Source organism: Ptychodera flava, chromosome 17 (genome assembly GCF_041260155.1).
Source record: "Ptychodera flava strain L36383 chromosome 17, AS_Pfla_20210202, whole genome shotgun sequence".
Classification (NCBI taxonomy): Eukaryota; Metazoa; Hemichordata; class Enteropneusta; family Ptychoderidae; genus Ptychodera; species Ptychodera flava.
This window is the reverse complement of record NC_091944.1, coordinates 3,218,614-3,241,152: the sequence shown is the minus strand read 5'-3', so window position 1 is coordinate 3,241,152 and position 22,539 is coordinate 3,218,614. Positions and strand designations below refer to the sequence as shown.

Sequence of the window (22,539 nt, the reverse complement as noted above, 5' to 3'; positions counted from 1 at the left end):
GACAACAGCGAAAGTAAACAATATTTCCCTTTGGTTGCTGTGTACATTGAGACAACAATAGACTTCACGAGAAAGTCGATCCATTCTACAGTCAAGAATATACATAACAATAGCCCCTCTTGATGATGTCATACGTTTTCACAATGTACATTACGATTGGGACCAGCCATTTGTGGGCCATTTAGCTACTGAATTACCCGGCGATGTCCCGGTCATCGTGCACGTTGTAATAGCAATGTTGTCATTTACAATGCTGGCGCCACAGGACACAATTTGAATACTCCTCAGGTAAGGCGACACAAGAGATTTGTGTTACATACATTTGAATACTGTACCGAGATATAGTCACACTCTGAAGCAGCTTCTGGCTGCTTCTAATACCCAGTAAGCTTACGCGTGTACTCACTCAGCGGTGTGAACTGTACCGCCAGCAGACATATCTACAGTATTAAGCCGAGGCTCACTCTCATTCCGCGCAATCAACCTGTAACAGGTGATTCCGTTTATGTGGTAACAGGAAATATATAACAGGAAATATATGCTATAATTGTGGACAAGTATCACGGTCATAAAATTCATGAAGAGGTGTGAGGGTCATTACATCCACTACCTGCCGGAACCATTACCGTCTCACAAGTGATATTTTGGAGACTGATTCGCATTACTCATATGAGGCCAGCGGCGAAGTTGTGGCTTGTGTGACACCCAGAGGCTGAAACAAAACTGAAGGGTGCCACAAAAGAGCAGTTAGATCGTAGGTCAGTGTTGTTTACGTGTACTCTCACAGTACTATGGTGTAACAGAGATATTTGGTGTTCGGACTGCACTTACTTTCAAGGCAAGTATAGTTCAATGTCGATCATGTACCGAGTATCTAGGTACTAGGAAGTATCAAGGTACCTCCATGATAGTGCATACAAGGACCACGGTCACTCCATAAATTCAGTGACAGTGGAAGGACCACGATTGGATCTTTTAATTGTTCACATTTATCAAAAAGTGTTAGGTGCCCTATAGCTGCAAGTTGCATAATTACAAATTACCCATAAAAACAAGTATATTGCCAAAAAGGAAAAGAAGATCAGCTTACATTAATATTGCAGATTAAACCAACATTGCTACACTGTCCAATTAACCTAAATTAGTTCCAATCGTGTTGCCAGTAGCTGTAACCTTTGATGTTTTTCACCATTTTCGTTTTATACGTAAATTCCAAGTTCGAGTGTTACTCCCCAAAGTATGTTGAAATACGGACTGTTTAGCTTGTCAACACAGCGTCCACAAGTGCACTGTTATTGTTTACACTTGAATTCTAGTCCGGTCCAAATTCACTTGTCAACAATAACAACACAGTCTACCCATGTACAGGCTTAGTTGACAATCTGAATACTGTGTATTTCAACATGCTTTGGGGAATAGAGCATAAAGCTGTAATTGATATTAAAAACAAAAATATTGAAAACATCGACTAAAGAAGGGATGTGAAAACACAGGGACCTAATTAGGAAAAAGTGAAATAAAATAATTTGGATTTATTTCTAAGTATCTACAAGTGAGCGGTCAATAACGATTAGGTTTTGTCTTGCACAAGTAGATATTAACAAATTTCTCCAGGATTTCAAAAACTGAAAATTTATGTATGTAAGGCCAAACGTTTACGCCGTCTTTTCAGCACGTCTCGGCAACACGGTGTAAATATTCGCACTCAACCACCTGTTGATTGCGATGTACAAGAGCCTTACGGCAATAACCTACAGTATCTATGCAATTTGCCAAATTCTGATTATAGTGGCAACCTGTCAATTCTTGGCTCCCATTAATTCTGTATAATTATAACACATTCCACTGAATGAGGTCAAATAGTAACACATAGCCTCTGTTTCCTTGGATTTCCTTACAAGCAAAGAAGGTGAAATCAAATCCAAGTGCACGCCAAGTGCGTGATATCACAGTTGAATTCTGGGATATCTGAAGCCAATGACCTAATTAGCCACGAGTAAAAATACCCAAGGCAATATTGTCACAAAACTATTTTATGGTAATTTTGAATTCCTTAGTCTAAGCTGAGGTTGAGGTGAGACTTTGTCGGAAATAACAGGTCATATTGTAGACTGGAAAATGTTCAAATTAGTAACTTTATTTTGTCAAGATTACCTTTCTTTATTGTCCGATGTAATCAGGAAAACGTTAAGGATAAATTCTCTTATCATGAGTTTTTGTTTGACATATATCAACTCAACACGAGTAGACAAAAGCCCACAATTTTGGAACATAATCGTTACTGCCCACGTATATTACCAAAGTAATGTATATTGTTGAAACCTCGAGGTTAAATAGATCACAGAAGATTATAGCACCATGCCACAAATCAGTAATTCTACTAAATCCTTATGTACATAAAGCGTCATATCAATGTAACTGCAGCGAAAATATTGTAATCTACAGATTTGTCTTTCCCTCCAGATTTCACATGAATGTAAACAAGCAAAACTGTCCTTTCCAAATACCGTAGACACGATTGTGACTGGGATTGGAAGAGGCGTCAGGATTATTTTAAAGTTGACAAATTTAGAGTTAAAAGACCACGGAAATTTATTGAATATTTATTTAGCAACGCGATTTCGTCGACCAACTTCCTCATATCAGTTTCACAATCTGTGCAAATTCCTTGTGAATTTTTCTATTGTTCAACACATGCACTCAACGAATGTCTGTACGTCCTTCATTCTACCACAGTGCATGACTTTTTCTAGTCTTTTTCCCTTGGAAGAATTTTACTAGATTAATTAACGAACAGTTTCAGATTTAAGGTTAATAATTGTTCAGAATTATGTTGGTCTGATTTTTCTCCAAATACCCGGGACGATAACCCTAACATAAACTCAGGTAATGCACAGCAGACTCTATGTTTGCGTTCTTTTAATACATCAGCGAAATTTACGCTCATGAAACTTTGGAACACATTGGCGCCAAAATCTCACTTCTGAACGTTGCTATCTGAACTTCTATTGAAAGGTATTCGTACTTTCTCTGTTCGCTTAAGCAGATTATAAATAATGTAATATATTATGTACAGCATCTTAATGCCGGGTCAGGTCACATAGACAAATAGACGTGACAGAATTTTTGTCATGATCAGGAGAACTTCACATCGCCGTACGTCCACGTTTCAAATTATAACAGTGCACTCTTATATCCTTCACCCGCAACGTCTGGTCATCTCGCGAAGCTACGCTGTACGAGAGGAAAATGATTTTCTTCGATAAATCACAAACGGTAAGCTGTAATAATAGCGCCAATGTTCCATTGACGTGAATCAGCCATTTTGTCTTTTACGGCGATAGTATATACAGGTTGTAAATAGTCGCAAATCAATCCCCTCTCTCTCTCTCTCTCTCTCTCTCTCTCTCTCTCTCTCTCTCTCTCTCTCTCTCTCTCTCTCTCTCTCTCTCTCTCTCTCTCTCTCTCTCTCTCTCTCTCTCTCTCTCATATACAATTTTTCACCTTTTGTTGGGAATCACACAGAAAACACCGGTTGACCCAAATTTTCCCGCTATCGTTCCAGTCTTTTCCAACCGTTTGAAAGCTACATTCTCGATTCATGACTATATACACGTAGTTCTTACCCTTTCAATATATTTGACCTGAAATGACCCTCACTAACAAGCGCACTTTATCATTAAGGCGATTTATTGGTGCGGCATTTTACCTAACACAGTGTATTCTACAACGTCTGTCACGCAATTCAGTGTTAATAAAAAAGTTAAATTTCTGCGCCATGATAGCGACCTTCTTCTGCTGTATCAAGGCGAATAGGGAAAGCACGGAAATCTATCATCTATTGATGTATAATATGTACATACATGAGCGGGTACGTCAGGAGCAAAGTCCTATTGACAAAATGCTCCACTCCTTCATCATGGCTGCTTAGCACGCCGAAAAGGACAAATTGCAGGCTGCGCAAAGAGGAAGTGATTATAATCTGAGCCATTTGCAAATTTTTCTGACAAACAAGAACATCGGCTATGTTAAACCCTGGAGGTTAAACATCTCTTCCTTTTAGTACATAGTCGCCTTCGTCTGCATATTCTGGAGAATTGAACAACAAAGATACCATTGGGAAGGTCAAGGTCCTAAGCTTGACTTTTCCGGTCCGTCTTTTCTGATTGCGTCAAATTCTGTGTTAGTTGAGTAAAAATATCACTGCAAAATAAAAACCTACTCATCGTTCACTGTAAATGGAGGATGGAGATATTAACATAACTGAGAAAACGAAACAGCAAGTCGGCATGGCAACCATTGAAATTCATGTCATTGAGTTACACGGTAAACCGTGCTTTTCATTCGTAGCGTACATACACCACTGTGTTTTTCGGGTCAACGCACCGGTTGAACTTCCTTCTGACTGCATTGTATTTCTTTTTTTATGTACTGTTATGTAGGTCATTTCCCCACACTCATCATGACCTGAGTTCAATTAGTCTAGAACATTCCCAAGGTCACTGCCCTTGATGACCTCACAACCTTGAATTCAATTAGTCATGTTTGGAATGTTCTGGAAAGTTGATTAGTTGTGTAAGGGAGATAATTTTAGAACAGTAATTAGCATGTCAATAAAAGTTCTAGATTGTTCTTATATGCCTTTATAAAAGGGACGTGCTCAGCTTCCAGTCAGACTTTTGGGATCGTGTCTCTTGTGTGTTACTAAACTCCAGCAGTAGTCATTCTGTAGACTTTTCAAGACCTTCACTGCCAACGCTGGATTTATACTGTGGACTTTGTGCAGCTTCAAGCCTGCAAGGACTGTTCATTCATCCAACTGACTGTTACAACTCTGAGACTGGAGCTTTGCCGTCCCAGCTGAGATAAGTAGTCTGTACACTTTTAAAGCTTGTACTCTATCCCTGACTTAGCAATTAGTTTTATTTTCGTAATAAATTTTGTTTAAACGTTAACTGCTGAGTTCACCCTTTGTTCGTTTTCTCTGCACGTAACAAATTGGGGGCTCGTCCGGGATACGAATATTTTGAGCCGTTTGACAACATTTTGCCTACCTTTTCAAAACTGCTTTACACTGTGAACTCAGCGAAATTTAATCATGGCGGAATTCAAGCCAGACGAATTTATGGAGGACCTTGATCAGGACACATTTAATTCCCTCAGAAAAGACAACCTCATAGCACTGGCAAATTTCCTTAATGTAGAAGTCAAAAGATCTATGCGCAAGCGAGAGATACAGTTCAAGATTGCAAAACATTTAGTTAATTCAGGCCATTTTGAGGAGTCTGCCCTAAAAGATTATGAACCTGAGTCTTCCTTTGAACTCAGAAAATTAGAGTTAGAAATACAGGCAGATTTGGCAGTGAAAAATTAGCAATGGAAGAAAGACAGAAAGAAAAAGAATTACAATGAAAGAAAAAGAATTACAAATGAAAGACAAAGAATTACAAATGGAAGAAAGACAGAGAGAAAAGAATGAGAGATTAGAAGAACAGCGATACAGTTAGAAATGAGACGTTTAGAGCTTGGACAGTCAGGAAAATTCTTCCCTTCAGACAAGTTTGACATCACTAAACATTTCAGGTTAGTTCCCCCTTTCCAAGAAAAGGATGTTGATAAATATTTCCTTCATTTTGAGAAAATTGCTCAGAGTCTGGATTGGCCTAAGGAGTTCTGGTCTATGCTTTTGCAGAGTGCTTTGGTGGGTAAAGCCAGAGAAATTTACATTCAGTTGTCAGTAGAGCAGGCTTCAAATTATGATTCTGTGAAGGAATTAATTCTCAAGGGCTATGAGTTGGTGCCTGAAGCTTACCGTCAGAAATTTAGGGATTGTGAGAAGGTGAAGGATCAAACTTATGTTGAATTTGCTCGAACAAAAGAACAACTGTTTGATCGTTGGTGTTCTTCTGAAAAGGTCAGTCAGAATTATGAAAAATTACGACAGCTTGTTTTGATTGAGGAATTTAAAAGGTGCATCCGGAGTGACATCAAGACGTTTATCAATGAACAAAAGGCAGATACATTGGAGGTTGCTGCACGTTTGGCCGATGATTATTCATTGACCCACAAATCTTCATTTCTCAGCAAACCATCCCAGTCCTTTTTCACAGAAACAATGCAGGTAAATTTAACTCCAGCTTTTCATCCAAGAATTTCTCAAAGGAGAGTAGAAAATCAAATGACAACAGTTCACAAAATTCAAGTAACACTCCCACATCATCAGATCCCAAGTCTCAATCTCCTTCTGACAAACAGTTTGGTACACTTTCTTGTAATTATTGTAAGAAAGGCGGCCATTTAATATCAGATTGTTTAAAATTGAAAGGAACACGTGAAGGTCAAAGTGGTCAAAGTGGATCTAAGCCCACCGGCTTTATTTCTTCATCAACTCAATTAGAGTCTAATAATGTGTGTAACACATTTTCTGAGGTTAAACCCCTCTTATCCCCAATTAATGAGGTCAAGGTCAATTCTTCTCAAGATAACATTATGGGTATTTTCGAGCCATTTATTCATAATGGTTTTATATCACTTTCTAGTGATTTCTCTTCCGCTACCCCTGTCAAAATTTTAAGAGATACCGGGGCTTCCCAGTCTCTTTGTTGGCAGATACCCTGCCGTTTTCTGAAAAGTCATTTTCAGGTTCTAAAGTTCTTATTAAGGGGGTAGATTGCAATGACTACATTCCTGTTCCTCTCCATAATGTCTATTTGTCTTCGGACTTTGTTTCTGGACCTGTGACTTTAGGTATTAGGCCTTTTTTGCCTTTCGAAGGGATTCACCTTCTTCTTGGAAACGACCTGCTGGGGACAAGGTCATTACTAATCCACTTGTGACTGATAATCCTAGTTTAGATCAAAATCCAGAGCCAATAGAGGAAGACATTCCCGGCCTTTTCCCATCATGTGCCATTACTCGAGCCATGTCAAAGAAAACTTCCGAGAATCAAAATACTCTCAAAAATAATGTCACAGATGTTGACTTAAATGACACTTTTCTCAGTCAGGTGTTTGACACGGATCATTCCGTTATCCCTCGTGGATTTGAAACTTCCAGTAAAACTTCTGCTGACCAAAGTCAGACATTTTCTAGATCAAATCTCATTGCAGAACAACACAAAGACACCGATGTTTTGTCTTTGTTTGACAGGGTAGATGATGAAGATAAACTTCAGATAGCTCTGTTTCCTATTATACAAAATCTGGTATTCTCATGCGTAAATGGAGACCTCCAGATGTTTTGGTTGATGACGATTGGGCTATAAAACATCAAATTGTGGTTCCAAATCCCTATTGTGCTGAAATATTGCGCCTAGCCCATGAAACGCCCTGGGCTGGTCATTTAGGAGTCAGGAAAACTTATCATAAAATTCTCAGTCACTTTTATTGGCCTAATCTCAGGCAGGATGTAGCACATTTCTGTAAAACTTGTCACACATGTCAAGTGGTAGGAAAGCCAAATCAGACCATTCCAAAGGCCCTTTACAGCCAATTCCTGCATTTCAAGAACCATTTAGTAGGATACTAATAGACTGTGTTGGGCCCCTACCAAAAACAAGATCAGGAAATGAGTACATGCTGACAATAATGTGTACATCAACTCGGTTCCCAGAAGCCATACCACTGAGAAATATAAAGACAAAGACTATAGTGAGAGCTTTAGTCAAATTTTTCACTTTATTTGGCCTCCCTAAATGTGTCCAGTCCGATCAAGGCTCCAACTTTATGTCTGGTATTTTTCAACAAGTAATGGATCAGCTAGGCATTAAACAGTATAGGTCATCCGCCTATCATCCAGAAAGTCAGGGTGCTCTTGAGCGATTTCATCAAACTTTGAAAACCATGATTAGGACCTACTGTTTCGATACAGAGAAGCAGTGGGATGAAGGAATTCATTTTCTGCTCTTTGCTGTTAGAGAGTCAATTCAAGAGTCTCTTGGTTTTAGCCCATTTGAGCTTGTATTTGGACATACAGTCCGTGGCCCACTCAAGCTCGTTAAAGAGAAATTCCTATCAGACGATGATGATTGTCTGAATATTTTGCAATATGTGTCAGATTTTCGTACAAAACTCTCTAAAGCATGTGAATTAGCCAGAGAAAATCTTGAGTCATCTCAGCAGTCAATGAAAACCAAATACGATAAAAACACCTCAAAACGGAAGTTTGAACCAGGTCAAAAAGTTCTTGTTCTACTTCCGGTTCCTGGCAAACCACTCCATGCTCGTTACTTTGGGCCATACCTAATTGATAAGAAATTGAGTGATTTAAATTACATCATAAAACACCTGACAGGCGAAAACAAAAACAGCTATGTCACATAAATATGCTTAAGCCATATTTGGATAGGGATAATCCTACTATAATTCAGCCTGTCAGTACCGTCAGTTCTGGCCATTATGAAGATAGTGATACTGAAACTGACTTGAGTGAAAATACTCTAAACTCAAAGCTGGGCTCGGTCAAGCTTCAGAACTCAGAAATCCTGGAGAAGCTGGAGTCTACAAAGTTGGCACACCTCCAGCCAGAACAACAACAACAGGTGAAAGAACTGCTCCACGAATATAAACACCTGTTTCAAGATGTTCCAACGAGGACAAACGTCATCTATCACGACGTTGATGTTGGGGACAGTAAGCCTGTAAAACAACATCCATACAGACTGAATCCAACAAAAGCAAATATCTCCAGGAAGAAGTCAAATACCTGCTGGACAATGACTTTATTGAACCCAGTAAAAGTAACTGGAGTTCGCCGTGTATACTTGTTCCAAAATCAGATCACAGTTATCGTATGTGCACGGACTTTAGGAAGGTCAACACTTTAACAAAGACAGACACTTTCCCAATCCCGAGGATTGATGACTGCATCGACCGAGTGGGAAAAGCCAAGTATGTGACGAAATTTGACCTACTGAAGGGATTTTGGCAAGTCCCTCTGACGGATCGTGCTCGTGAAATATCCGCCTTTGTTACACCAGACGGATTGTTCCAGTACAAGGTGATGCCATTCGGAATGAAGAACTCTCCGGCAACGTTCCAACGGATGATCAACGACGTCATATCCGGGCTAGACGGGTGTGCAGCCTACGTTGACGACGTCGTCCTGTATAGTGACACCTGGGAGGAACACATCAAGCTCATGCGGAAGTTCTTTGAGAGACTGAGCAAAGCAATGTTGACTGTCAACCTTGCCAAATCTGAGTTTGGTTGGGCAAGGGTAACTTACCTCGGACATACTGTAGGACAGGGTGAGGTAAAACCTGTTGATGCTAAAATCAGTGCCATTTCAAGTTTTCCCATACCAAACTGCAAACGACAACTGATGCGCTTTCTCGGTATGGCTGGTTACTACAGAAAATTCTGTCCAAATTTCTCCACAATTACTGAGCCTTTGACTAACTTACTTAAAAAGAAAGTAAAGTTTGTTTGGTCAGAGCAATGCCAACAGGCATTTGATACACTTAAAGCCATACTTCAAAGTGCTCCAGTGTTGTCTGCACCAGATTTCACTTTGCCATTCAAATTAGCTGTGGATGCTAGTGATACGGCTGCTGGTGCTGTTTTATTGCAAGAGGATAGTCATGGTGTAGATCATCCTGTTTGCTATTTTTCACGCAAATTAACAAATCCCAGAGAAACTACTCTACAATTGAAAAAGAGTGTTTATCTTTTGATATTAGCTTTACAGCATTTTGAAGTTTATGTTACTTCTTCAAATCAGCCAATAGTGGTTTATATTGATCACAACCCTCTTGTTTTTCGCAGAAATTCAAAGGCAAAAATCAGAGATTGCTAAGATGGAGTTTAATGTTACAGGAGTTTAATCTTGACATTAGACATATCAAAGGCAGAGACAATTAATTGCAGACTGTCTCTCTCGTATTTAGAGTTTATTGTTGTTCACTTTCAAGAAATTTTACTTTAGAGTACAACAAAATTTGAGTACTTAAATCCTTTTCAAGATTACATTTGTAAAAGAAAGATTTTTCTTTGAAAAATTTTCTTTTTTTGAAGAGGGGGTGTGTTATGTAGGTCATTTCCCCCACACTCATCATGACCTGAGTTCAATTAGTCTAGAACATTCCCAAGGTCACTGCCCTTGATGACCTCACAACCTTGAATTCAATTAGTCATGTTTGGAATGTTCTGGAAAGTTGATTAGTTGTTAAGGGAGATAATTTTAGAACAGTAATTAGCATGTCAATAAAAGTTCTAGATTGTTCTTATATGCCTTTATAAAAGGGACGTGCTCAGCTTCCAGTCAGACTTTTGGGATCGTGTCTCTTGTGTGTTACTAAACTCCAGCAGTAGTCATTCTGTAGACTTTTCAAGACCTTCACTGCCAACGCTGGATTTATACTGTGGACTTTGTGCAGCTTCAAGCCTGCAAGGACTGTTCATTCATCCAACTGACTGTTACAACTCTGAGACTGGAGCTTTGCCGTCCCAGCTGAGATAAGTAGTCTGTACACTTTTAAAGCTTGTACTCTATCCCTGACTTAGCAATTAGTTTTATTTTCGTAATAAATTTTGTTTAAACGTTAACTGCTGAGTTCACCCTTTTGTTCGTTTTCTCTGCACGTAACAGTACTCACTCAGTTCAAAGAATTCACTCTCTATATCTTAAGTGGGTGTCTTTCCTAATGGACTGCCAGCGAACGTTTTTTATTGGACAGCTTAATTCTTTCCCAATATGATTCACATAAACCTTCAAATCATTGTCCCTTGTCTAATAGCTCTGTAACGTCAATCAGCGTACAATTTCGACCCAAACGGACCTTCAAAGAAGTAATGGGTGGTTGTGCCATTGTGTTTGATTTTACACAGGGCGGGTGATTTCTATACTTTTACGAGATCTTGGGTCAATCGACACACGAGGTTGTAAAGCACGACTAGTCTGACGTCATATGTAGTCTGTATCCGGGTTGAATGGACTGCGTCTAGTTTGTCCTCAGCTTTAAATGGGACACAGAGTGCCACTGCGTTTGACAGCCGTGCATATTTGCCTTCTGTGAGGGGGGGGGGCATCATAAACGACAGCGATATGTCCTGCTTTGCCTAAAGTTTGGTGATCATGTTGCAGTCTTTTATATCATTTGATATGTGTACCAGTCGGGGTAACCAGTAAATACTCGTTTGTCACGATGAAGGACTTGTCTTGTATTTGTTCAAAGAGACTCAGGCCCATCAAAATCAATCAGGTACTATGATAAACCAAATAGTTTGCTGTTACTTTGGGATTGTGTAGTTGTTGCTTTCTTTTGTTTGTTTTTTACTATGCATGTATGATGTTATGTTGTGTGACTGGAGAAGTCTCAACGAAAAGTGTCCATAAGTAGAAATGGTTTTATTTCTTAATTTGGAATCACAGTATCCGTACTTTACAGAATACGTTATGTTGTTTACATGAATTGTGGATTATTTAACCACACAAGTCATCAGTATTGTCTGTTGTTGTTGTTGTTGTTGTTGTTGTTGTTGTTGTTGTTGTTGTTGTTGTTGTTGTTGTTGTTGACGACGACGACGATGATGATGATGATATCATCATCGTCAACTTTACCACTATCTTAAACACTTCACATTCTTTCATCGTTTCAACAATAATTCGTTTTCGTCTGTTGTTCTTCACACAGGGTGAACGATCTTTAGTTTTGCTACGCTATTATCAACAACTTATACCTTACTGAGTACTCGGCTATGAAATCTTGGCATGTAGCGTTAGTATTGGCGACATGCGTCATCGTTATCGTAGCTGTCACGGTTGTCGTCGTTGTCTTTGGTAAGTGTTATGACCACATTGATATTTACTCATTTCGTGTTTCTGTGAAAATTTTGTCAAGATACAGGTAAAAGTTCGTCCAAAAATCGCGTTCTTCTCTTATGATGGCTGTAAAACTTTTAACAATTTCAAAGGGCAATGTTAATCCCCTCTTTCTTCATCGAAAGAAGAAATTTTATTATCAAAAGAAGATACTACAATATGAATTCAAGATGATATAAGGGCGGTCTTGAGAAATATCACTTCTGAAAACTCGAGTGATTTTTATCGTTTTCATTAAACGATCGAGTGCACACACGTATTCATGACCAGGTTTTCAGATTTTGCCATTTATTTTAACATAAAGCTTAACATATGAATCACGCCTTCATTTATAGTTTTGGGGGAGTGTCAAGTCACAGCCACGACAACTGAACTTATTTTTTTGAGAGGAAGTTCCGTATGTTCAAATGCGTGTGCTTTATCACCCATGATCCTTTGCAATAACACAGGAATGTACTGTTGAGATGTTATATTTTTGTTTGCCTTCTCAGTCTTGAAATCTTCAGTAGCTTGCGAACCGACAACAATAACACTATGTGAAGACCACATCGACTACAACAGCACAGTATTCCCAAACAACTACGCGTCCTCGGAGTCCGACGCACGGTCGAAGATAGGGGCTTTTAGGTCTCTGATGTCCTGCCATAACCAATCGCTGTACTTCGCTTGCGCCCTCTACACCCCCAAATGCGTAAATGAAGGCGAGTATATACTGCCGTGCATGTCGCTATGCGAGGAAATACGAAGAGTTTGCACGGCCACGAAGGAGGGCGTCACATTTGACGTCGACTGCAGTGAACTTACGGACGACTACGTGGAAAATGTTTGCATCGGCGGAACGGCGCCGAAAAGTGAGTGTTTAAGTTTCATCATACCATTTCTTCGGGCCGACAATTACGGTCGTTTCAATTTTTGCGCAAACAACTTTTATACATTCTATCTATAACGAGTAATTTTTTGAAGCTAAATTTAAAAGAATTGTGTTGGACCTGTTCCGAAAAAGTATGTTTTAATGGACTTGACGTCGACCAGTACTACCTGGTACCAGCTCATTTAATCTAGATTTATAATTCTGAAATGAGGATACGTGTGATAATTGAATACCAAACGCTTCTCTGCTCCGTCCATGGCTACTTTACATCTATCCCTCACTCACCATCTTTATTTTCGGGCCAAATCAGGTTTCGGTGGCACCTGTAACTCCACGGAATACCAGTGTGCTAATGGACAGTGTCTTCCTGATACAAAGTATCGCTGTGACGACACCACAGACTGTCTTGATGGCTCCGATGAAGTTGGATGCAGTAAGTACATAATGATTCTAAACTTAAAGGATCAATAGTCGCATATGTTCATTAATTTTAAGATTCAAATTATCAGCTTTTCAAATAGAATATGCACTCTGTGGAGTGTGTACAATATTCACAGTTTTGTTGACAAATGAATTCTCGTCCAGGCTAGAATTCAGTCGTCAGCCTTGGACGTTACATAAAATACCCACGTGGGTATATTCTCACACATAGACCGTGTTTGGGAGTTGAACGTCTGATACTTTAACATAATTTTCACAGCAGAAAAAAGAAACTGCATTTACAGACAGAAAAAAAGTACCGGAAAACGCTAGTACAACAAAATAATCGGGATTTAAATTATGGTTTTTAATCAATGTTTAAACAGTACGACACAATGCCTTTGTGTGAGCTTAAACATTTTTATTGAACATCTTATAATTAAGATAATTAAAAAATTCAAATACCGACACTACACTCGAACATGACCCTGCAGTGATCACGCCCTCTACCTTATGATATAACTAGTTTGCTTCTCTTCTTGAATTTCAGCATGTGCAGAATATCGGCTGATAGCGTGTGAATCTGGCAATGAGTGCATCGATCCACATTTTGTGTGTGATGGTGCCTATGATTGCACTGACAAGAGCGACGAGTGGTATTGTAGTAAGTATTATGACTGAAAACGTTTTAAAATTACTTGTGCAATACACTCATCTTCGTTTCTTCCGACTCGACACATCAATACTTCTCTCACCATCTTTGTCCATTTTAAATTTGAAGACGAATAATATTATTATCACAAGCTCCACGTCTAATCATATGCCATCTAATTTTCCTCACGCGTCTCGAGGTTCTGAACTCCACGCCGCAGAGGGCGTTTTTCACCCCTGCCATTCAGATGTATATACCAAGGCGGCATGTTGTTCTTTGACAGCAAAACGCAGTCTGACTCTGGCTGGTGAAAGCGAATAGTCTTTACACCATAAGTGCTGTAATTGTTATCAATTTTAGATCAACATTTTACCAATTTTTAGGATTTTTCTGTCATATTTTTTATAATTTTGGACCAAACAGACATCATATTTCATTGGCTACAGTTTTTATCAAACATTTGGCTGAAATCTGAAAAAAAATAACTTGAGGTGTATTTTATTAGAGGCAAAAACTTTACTTTGGCGCTCAAAGAGTTCATGAATTTTGTCAAGTTCTTATTTCAGATGGCAGCCAATGCATGGTGTTATTTTGACATTTCTTAATAAAAATCTTTTGGTGCTTTGCAGTCAGCGACGTTCAGTCTTGTTCTTTGATTTCCACGGATTACACAAGGTGCAGTAACGACGCAGGTTGTATATACGAAGATTGGTTATGCGATGGCGTCATCGACTGTGCTGACAAGAGTGATGAGAGCGCCTGTGGTAAGTGCTGTACCGCTATTCCATGAAAAGCAGTTTCAATACTGAGAGGGTTAATGTTAATTTGGATAAGAATGGCAAAATAGTCACCAATTAGAGTTATTTTTCTTACTCAATTGTTCAGCTTTATACATATGTTATTACGTACATGAACCCGCGGTACATACCCTAAAAATCACATTATTTTTGGACATTACTTCGGCTAGCTTAACATAGCACGTCATATTAAGTGTCTGTAATAATCAGTGAATGCATGTGGTAAATAAATGTGCGTTTTTGTTGATTGAAATAAACTTAACTAGGACCAAAACCTGAATATTTTCTACCGCCAAAGCAAACCAACCACAAAAATCACTTTCACGTCATGCACGGACAATTTAAGTCAATACACTTGAGTTATTACTGGTTGACGTACGCATTGAGAGAGAGAGAGAGAGAGAGAGAGAGAGAGAGAGAGAGAGAGAGAGAGAGAGAGAGAGAGAGAGAGAGAGAGAGAGAGGAGAGAGAGAGAGAGAGAGAGAGAGAGAGAGAGAGAGAGAGCTCATCAAATACTAAAACAGATTCTGTAAAATTAAAAAATTAGACCACATAACTTTCATTTTTATTTCGTTTCCCCTAGATCCTTGTGCAACGGGACTCTTCAAATGTGGTGACGGTACTTGTATAACGGACGATCAACTTTGTAACGGGTACCCTGAATGTAATGACGATAGTGATGAAAACGGATGTTGTAAGTCTCTTTCAAGGCACATTACCTTGAAGTTAGACATAAGAATGACTGGAGGGAGATAGAGGGGAGAGAGACGTAGTGAGGGATGAGTTGAGGGAGATTGGAAGAAAGATCTAGCTAGTCACGGTGCACGATATAGTATCATATATCTAATGTGATCGAGTATATTTATCAAACACAATTCGAGGGTGCACGTATCTTATAACATCAATAATGATTTTTTAATATAATAAATTTTACTACCTTTCAGATAAATTGTTAATTAGATAAACAGAAGGCATTATCAATACGCTGTGTAACATGTGGTATAATTGTTCTTGTTATGTTTTATCACATTGACAAGATTCCAACACCATTTAATACTTCTTCGATCTTTGCGTCCTTTTTGACTCGGTGATGGAATTCGAAAATATTGTTGGTATACTTTTTACATGGAAATCAGTAGATTTTTATTGTGAGTAAAGCTCAAACGTTAATTTTTGTTGACATACGTCTTTCCTGTAACCTCGACAGCAAATTCTACGTGTGTGGAAGGTACATTCCAGTGTGACAACGGCTGGTGTGTTATTCCCTCCTGGGTGTGTGATGATTACGATGATTGCGGAGACAACTCGGATGAAGCAACAGCGATTTGTGGAAGTAAGTGTACAAAGCCATTATGAATTTATATGTTTCAAGACATTGCACAGTGTGTGGGTTATCAGATAGGTGGTGAAAGGAATTGAAATTATTGAGTACACAAACTCAAAGTACGTCATGTGTGGACTGTTTAGGTAGGATAAACGCCACACGCGTAGTTTAAGACAGAAGACGTGGCGCATTGATCTGCTGATGTCACGGCTGCATGGCCTTTACATATATGAATATATATGAATGTATATGAATTCAGCTTTCGTAGAGGGCATGTTTTCGCGAACCCTGGAGGATACTATATAGAGGTAGAATGCCGCGGACGTTTAATGGATTTAGGTCTGGGAAGTACAATGTAACTACGGTGCAACTCCTTTTTACTACTGAAAGTTGATATAAGGGATGATTTGTTCACAAATACTTACAGAGAGAAACTTATAAACATATGTTTGTCTTTGTTCCCTCACCATAGCATGCACCTCCTCGCAGTTTCGCTGTGACGACGGTTCATGCGTGACTAGTGGTCTGCGATGCGATGGCAATAACGACTGTGCAGATAATTCTGATGAGGACAACTGTGGTGAGTTTAACTTGAGTTTTTTTGCAAATACAGAAGAGATTCCTGTTAACGAAACCTGTAACATGAATTCACGTACCGATCCTGAACTTTCCTTGCATTCAAAAGCAAATCCCAAGAGATGAGGAGACAGTTTTGAAAGTCACATGTCAGTTTGAGTCGTAAGATATATTTAACCTTCGGTAGAGATTTGCATAATAACCTAGACATTGCGTCGTTGTAGGTGCATGTGAGGAGAATCAGTTCACCTGTAATGACGGTGGATGTGAAGAGTTGACGGTGCAGTGTGACGGTACAGATGATTGTACTGACGGCAGTGACGAACTTGTTTGCGGTAGGTGATACATTATAATACGCTATCTCCAATCTTCTAAAGTACTTGTACTTTTTCAAACTGTGTAAACCCTTTAACTATGAATGGAGTACGAGAGAAAAGTACCGAAATTCGAATCGTTCGTGTTTACACGTTTTACTTATCATACATTTGGATACTGATCATTTTGGGTGATGGACTTAAACCCAACTCTCATGGTTACTTTATCGTCAGGACACAGCTACAGCTAAAGATCTAAGAGTCACTGTGGCGTAACTGTCACTGTGCAATCTGTATCGATCATTATTGTCTATACAATCTGATAAGTATGCAAGTCCTGGAGAATTGCTCGATATGAATTTTGAATATTTACGTAACTCATTATACCTGGAATGATACAAGCTTTAACATGTGGTGTTATGATTGAAACGTAACGTTTTTGGAAAGATTGGAAATCGAAGCTTCGATTTGCAATAGAGCGGTTTTTTTTAAAACTTTTGATGAATGATTGTTAAAGGATGAAATATTACGTTGGCAATGTTTCAACTTCAACATTTCTTGTCGACAGAATGTGGGACAAGAACGATGACTGGTGCTAGCACTCGTGTTGTTGGTGGTGTCAACGCAAACCTCGGAGACTGGCCGTGGCAGGTCTCGCTCCAAAGTTCCGTCAACGGCATTCATTTCTGTGGTGGCGCTCTTGTGGCCCCGGACTGGGTCTTGACAGCCGCTCACTGCTTCGATGAATCGTAAGTATGTGCATTCTGGACACGCCTGAGTATTTGCTTTGAACCGGACTCTCCACCATGTCATTTTGTTTTAAAGGTATTCCTATTTGACAAGACATAAGAATATCGGGTCAAAACTGAACAACTTTACAGATTGTAATCCTAAGAAGTCAAGTTGCTTCATGCGTTCGGGCCCCCTTAGAAAACCTAATTGATTTTTTTAGTGCACTTCGCATTAGTTTTGACATAGATAAAATATTAAACAGCACTTTCACTGTTTGTCTCTGTCGGTTATCACTCCGTCTCTGTCTCCCCGTCTCTCTATCTGTTCGTCTATCTTATCTGTCTGGTGTCTCTTCTCTCTCTCTCTCTCTCTCTCTCTCTCTCTCTCTCTCTCTCTCTCTCTCTCTCTCCTCTCTCTCTCGTCTCTCTCTCTCTCTCTCTCTGTCTCTCTGTCATTTCTGCGTACAGGAGAAACCCATCCAACTTTCAAGTACAAGTCGGTATTACTCAACTAGCCACTTGGGCACAGACAGGAACCCGTCAAGAGCGCACGATAAGTCAGGTGATTGTACATCCCAGTTACGACACGGCGGGTACAGACTACGACATCGCCCTCATGCAGCTGAGTTCTCCCGTCCAGTTGAATGACACTGTGAGATTGGCGTGTCTGCCGACGTCGATTATGGAGTTTGATGTTGGAAAGTACTGTGTGGTAACGGGATGGGGACTGACCGATGAGGATGGATGTAAGTAAAATTACTTTTTATTTATGTTTCCTGCAAGTATCTGGAATTTTTTCATTTCGACATGATACGACGCGTAGTCAGGCATGGCAGAGTTTAAATTTGAACGTTTCTAAATCAAAGTAAAGTTGGTCATGATATGAAATCTATAAGTTTTAATGTTACATTTAATTTCAAAACGTTTTCGCTGCTTTTCAATAACCTCTAAAACTTCGGGTATTTAATAGTTCGAACCCCGAATCGACGCCATATTAGCATTTCATAGTAAGTTGAGGGTGCCATTTAACACTGGCATGATGCCATACTTTAACTTAGTCGGCGTGATATAATAAAATACATATTTTTCCTTTACTTCCCACGTTTTAATAAAATATGTCGATACAATAATTTGTTTGAAGGATATTTTTGTTCATATCTAATGGAGTCTGCGCACTGTACTAATGTTGACAAATGCCTACAGCAACCGATCATAGTAACGTTGTATATTTCTTATGCTAAGTAAATTATTGGGTCATATGAATTACAACTATCAACTAAAATATTCATGAAAAAAAGGGAAAATTCGTTACTATAAAATGGTTTGGAAATAGAGAATTTCGTTTACCGTGTTCATCGAACCCATTAAAATGATACCGTTTATTTGTTCAACAGCGGAATCGCCATATGTTCTCCAAGAAGCATCAGTTCCGTTGATGTCCAATGCCAAGTGTGCATTAAAACTGGATGGTGTCACAACACGAATGTTCTGTGCTGGATATCCGCAGGGTGGTGTTGACAGTTGCCAGGTAAACTATCTTTTAGAATCCATGATCAACATAGCAGCAGAATTTAAATTTTACGATGTACATTATGACAAAACCTGTTTTAACTTTCATCAATCGTTTGATACCTTGGATATAGTGCTCATATTGGTCATACGGGTCCCATAGACCTTTTAGCACCCTTCCGATGACCCCTCCCTTTAAAATCGATTAAAGTGCAGCGTTAACGTTGAGGGAGATAGCTGTAGATATGAGTGAAAAATAAACATTTTGAGATACTCTGATGCCAAATCTCAAGCCCACAAGTCAAACAAACATTAAGCTGATGAGTATTGTCACTGTTCTACACGCTGTTTTATCAGCGATTTGTGCCAGTTGTAAAGTTTGTAAATGTCAGGGTACGGAAAGGTGATATGGCATATCATTATCAACCGATCTATTTTAGCATATTTTTAAGGATGCAATTTATCTTTGTTTTTCAGGGTGACAGTGGCGGCCCACTCTCATGCTACGAAGACAACAAATGGTACGTAGCGGGGGTTGTGAGTTGGGGAATTGGATGTGCCAGACCAAACAAGCCAGGAGTGTACACGAAGGTGTCGTACTTTGCTGACTGGATAAATGAGTACATAACCTAGGAACAAAATGACAACTACGCCAGCGGTGGTCTCATCAAAGGACTTATTGCCAGTGAGTGCGTGGTATCTGGTTGGGACGATGGTAATTGTGTGCTGTTGCAGTATTTGAATCATAAACAATATAGGGGCTCTACTTTCGATGCTCCAATTATGTGCCAAACGATACCTTACTATTCGCAATCGCAAGCACTGCGTTTGTATCAGTACTGCCGAATTTACATTTACTTAAAATGAAGAGTTGTTGATGTACTTAAATGGACGAGGTGTCTGGACTGGCCTACAAAAGCCAGAGACTCACTTTGAAAAAGAAATACTTGTATTGGGACATCGTATGCTGATGGCGTGCGATGTTACACCGTTCATAACACGACTTGTCCAAACTTATAGAGGTGTCATGAATTTGATCTAACCTCAAAACGTCCATCCTACAGAGAGGATGGACTAGAGAGTGTGTGAACATGTGTTTTCGTTTACTTCAACCAAAGTTGCGCGCCATGGGACGCCGTACTTAAAGTCTGACCATGGTATTTCCTACATATTTAATACAGATGTTAATCTTATATGGCGCTTATGTTGGATTTACGTCAAGATCGAAACTGAAAATGTTTTCCCGATTTTATTTTCTAAATTAATGAAATTTATAGGCATACTCTACCTGCCATAATATCACCAGATGTTATCCAATGAGCATTCAAACAGTCTGCCACTATGCGTGTCCTGTGAACTTATCGACCTCTTCTTAAACAGTCATGTCAGGGTCATTTTTCGAAAGATCTGACAAAGATGTTAAATATAATCTTAAATCAAAAATAGACTTGAACACGATTGGACGATATAATCTGCAAATGTAACCTCATCTGCTTTTCTTTTTAAGTTACACACTCGTTTTTATGACTAATTTGTAATATCGCAACATTCAGCTATAGGGCACCTAAGACTTTTGAGAAATTTGAAAAATCTAAACATCCAATTATTCCAAATTAGTTCCAATGGTGTTCTTTATATGCCTACAGAGGATTTTAAAGTTCTCTGTGATTTATTATTTTCTGAATGTATTATAAGACAAAATGGAACATAGGCTTTGTTTTAAAAGACCACAGAAACTTTTTTTTCAAGAAAACATCTTATATGTTCGTAATGACACACAAGGAAGCCAAACAGTAAGATAGATGGTCAAGAGTGAGAGGTCCGATACTCGGATTTTCAGTTTTTAAAAGAAAGGACGTAAACTTAGGCTGCGATAACTTGAGTAAATTTTGATTTGCAATAACAGAAGTTTGCACAATAATATCTCTTTACTTTTATGTCCTTTTGCCATTTGGTGTTTCAGATTTTCAATGATTGGTTTTCAGTCAGTAAATTTTCACATGAAAAACAGTCGTTTTCGACAAAACTGAGTTATGGTCCTCTTGCTCTTTTCCATCGAAATGAGAGCTTGTCTTTGTTTTTTGCTTGAAAGACACTGAAGTTTGACGTACTGTAAAGAATTGACATGTGAAATAATGTGTAAATATGTAAGATATCAGTATTGACACTGCATCGTCAGTCCATCCGAAAACTGCCTTTAAAAAAGTTGTAAAATCAAATTCCATTGCTGGATATAGGTCAAGGTCAATGACAGGAGAAAGCGAGCAATATAAATTAGCCAAATTATCTGCTGTAGTGGTAAAGACTCCACTTACATCATAACATTTATTGTCTGTATTGATATCATTAAGAGGCACAGTTGCTTGTTTTTCCCGGTAAAACATGTCTTTTGACTAAAAGAGCCGGATAAAATTCATATCGGATAAAGGGTCTCAAGAAAATACTGCAATAATTATTTCAGATGAAGTTCAAATTTTACGACAAACAAAGTTGAAAGCCACCATATCAAAACAAACGTCTGTCCTATACCGTAATTCTAGGCGCCATTAATATTCCATCGAAACGTAGTGTATTGCGACTAAATATCTGTAGCAGTATATTTTATCAATTGTTTGCTTCCGAAATTAGGATCGGAAATTTCAATATATTAACATAAGCTATCTGAATATTTAGCGTCAGTGTAAAGTTTCAGTGTTGCGGATATGTTGGCGTAGTGCATCTTGACATTGTCATGAAATACAACGGTTAGTAAACAAGAAAGTTGCACAGGCGCAGTTCGAACGACCCCCTTCCCTTTAAATCACACCTACTCATCCTGTAAGATGCATATATTTTATTATCGTAGTATGTAATTTTGACAGCTGTTATAAACTGGTTGACCCCTTTGCTAAAGTTGATACTAAGCTTGGATGCATTTTACCGTGCATAAGCTTAGTGCTTAATTTGCCAGTTCCCAGAAATAAGTTTCATAAACATTAAAGCGTTATAGTCAGAGACTCTGTTTGGGAATAAAGAAGGTAAAAAAAGTACACAAAAGTTCACTGAAATCTAATTTTCCACCCAAGTTTTGTATTGTCTCGAGGGTTTTTTCTACATCTCTGAAGCTAAGCAATTTATATAATAGAAGTACTGATGTATGTATATTAAGGATTGTAATAAACATGTATAGCTGGTTTTTTGCCAGAAAGCAAAATCGGATATATCCCTCGTTTGGTTAACCGAGGGTTTTTATCTCTGTATCTCCAAAATGTCAAATTTTGACTACTTGAATATGTGAAATGATAATAAAATTTTGTTTTATTAAAATTTTAAAAACCTTCATGTCTATACCCTTCTTGTTGTGTACGATCAGAAATGACAGGTTTATTCAGAAGCTAGCTTGGAGGTTAGATTGTAACGCGGTGCCGTAGCCATGCCAAAATGTTTTTTACAAATCTGTTCAGATGTTGTGATGTAAGTCTTTGGGATGGAATACCAAGAATGAATGCACAAATTGATTGTATATATACAAACCCAAATAGGGCA

The 22,539-nt window shown here is 38.7% G+C and overlaps 2 protein-coding genes across 2 annotated transcripts in view; one reads left to right on the top strand and one right to left on the bottom strand.

The window, feature by feature from the left end:
• LOC139115175 (uncharacterized) overlaps positions 1-22,539 on the bottom strand; it is a 95,953-nt gene that overhangs the window by 51,782 nt on the left and 21,632 nt on the right. The window lies entirely within an intron of this gene.
• On the top strand, positions 60-22,335 carry LOC139115177 (suppressor of tumorigenicity 14 protein-like). Its single transcript, XM_070677095.1, has 14 exons — positions 60-288; positions 11,633-11,778; positions 12,312-12,671; positions 13,002-13,124; positions 13,662-13,775; positions 14,393-14,527; positions 15,144-15,254; positions 15,768-15,893; positions 16,357-16,464; positions 16,685-16,795; positions 17,343-17,523; positions 17,974-18,251; positions 18,900-19,033; positions 19,492-22,335. The coding sequence occupies exons 2-14, from the start codon at positions 11,697-11,699 to the stop codon at positions 19,645-19,647; spliced, it is 2,019 nt and encodes a 672-aa protein (XP_070533196.1). The 5' UTR covers positions 60-288; positions 11,633-11,696; the 3' UTR covers positions 19,648-22,335.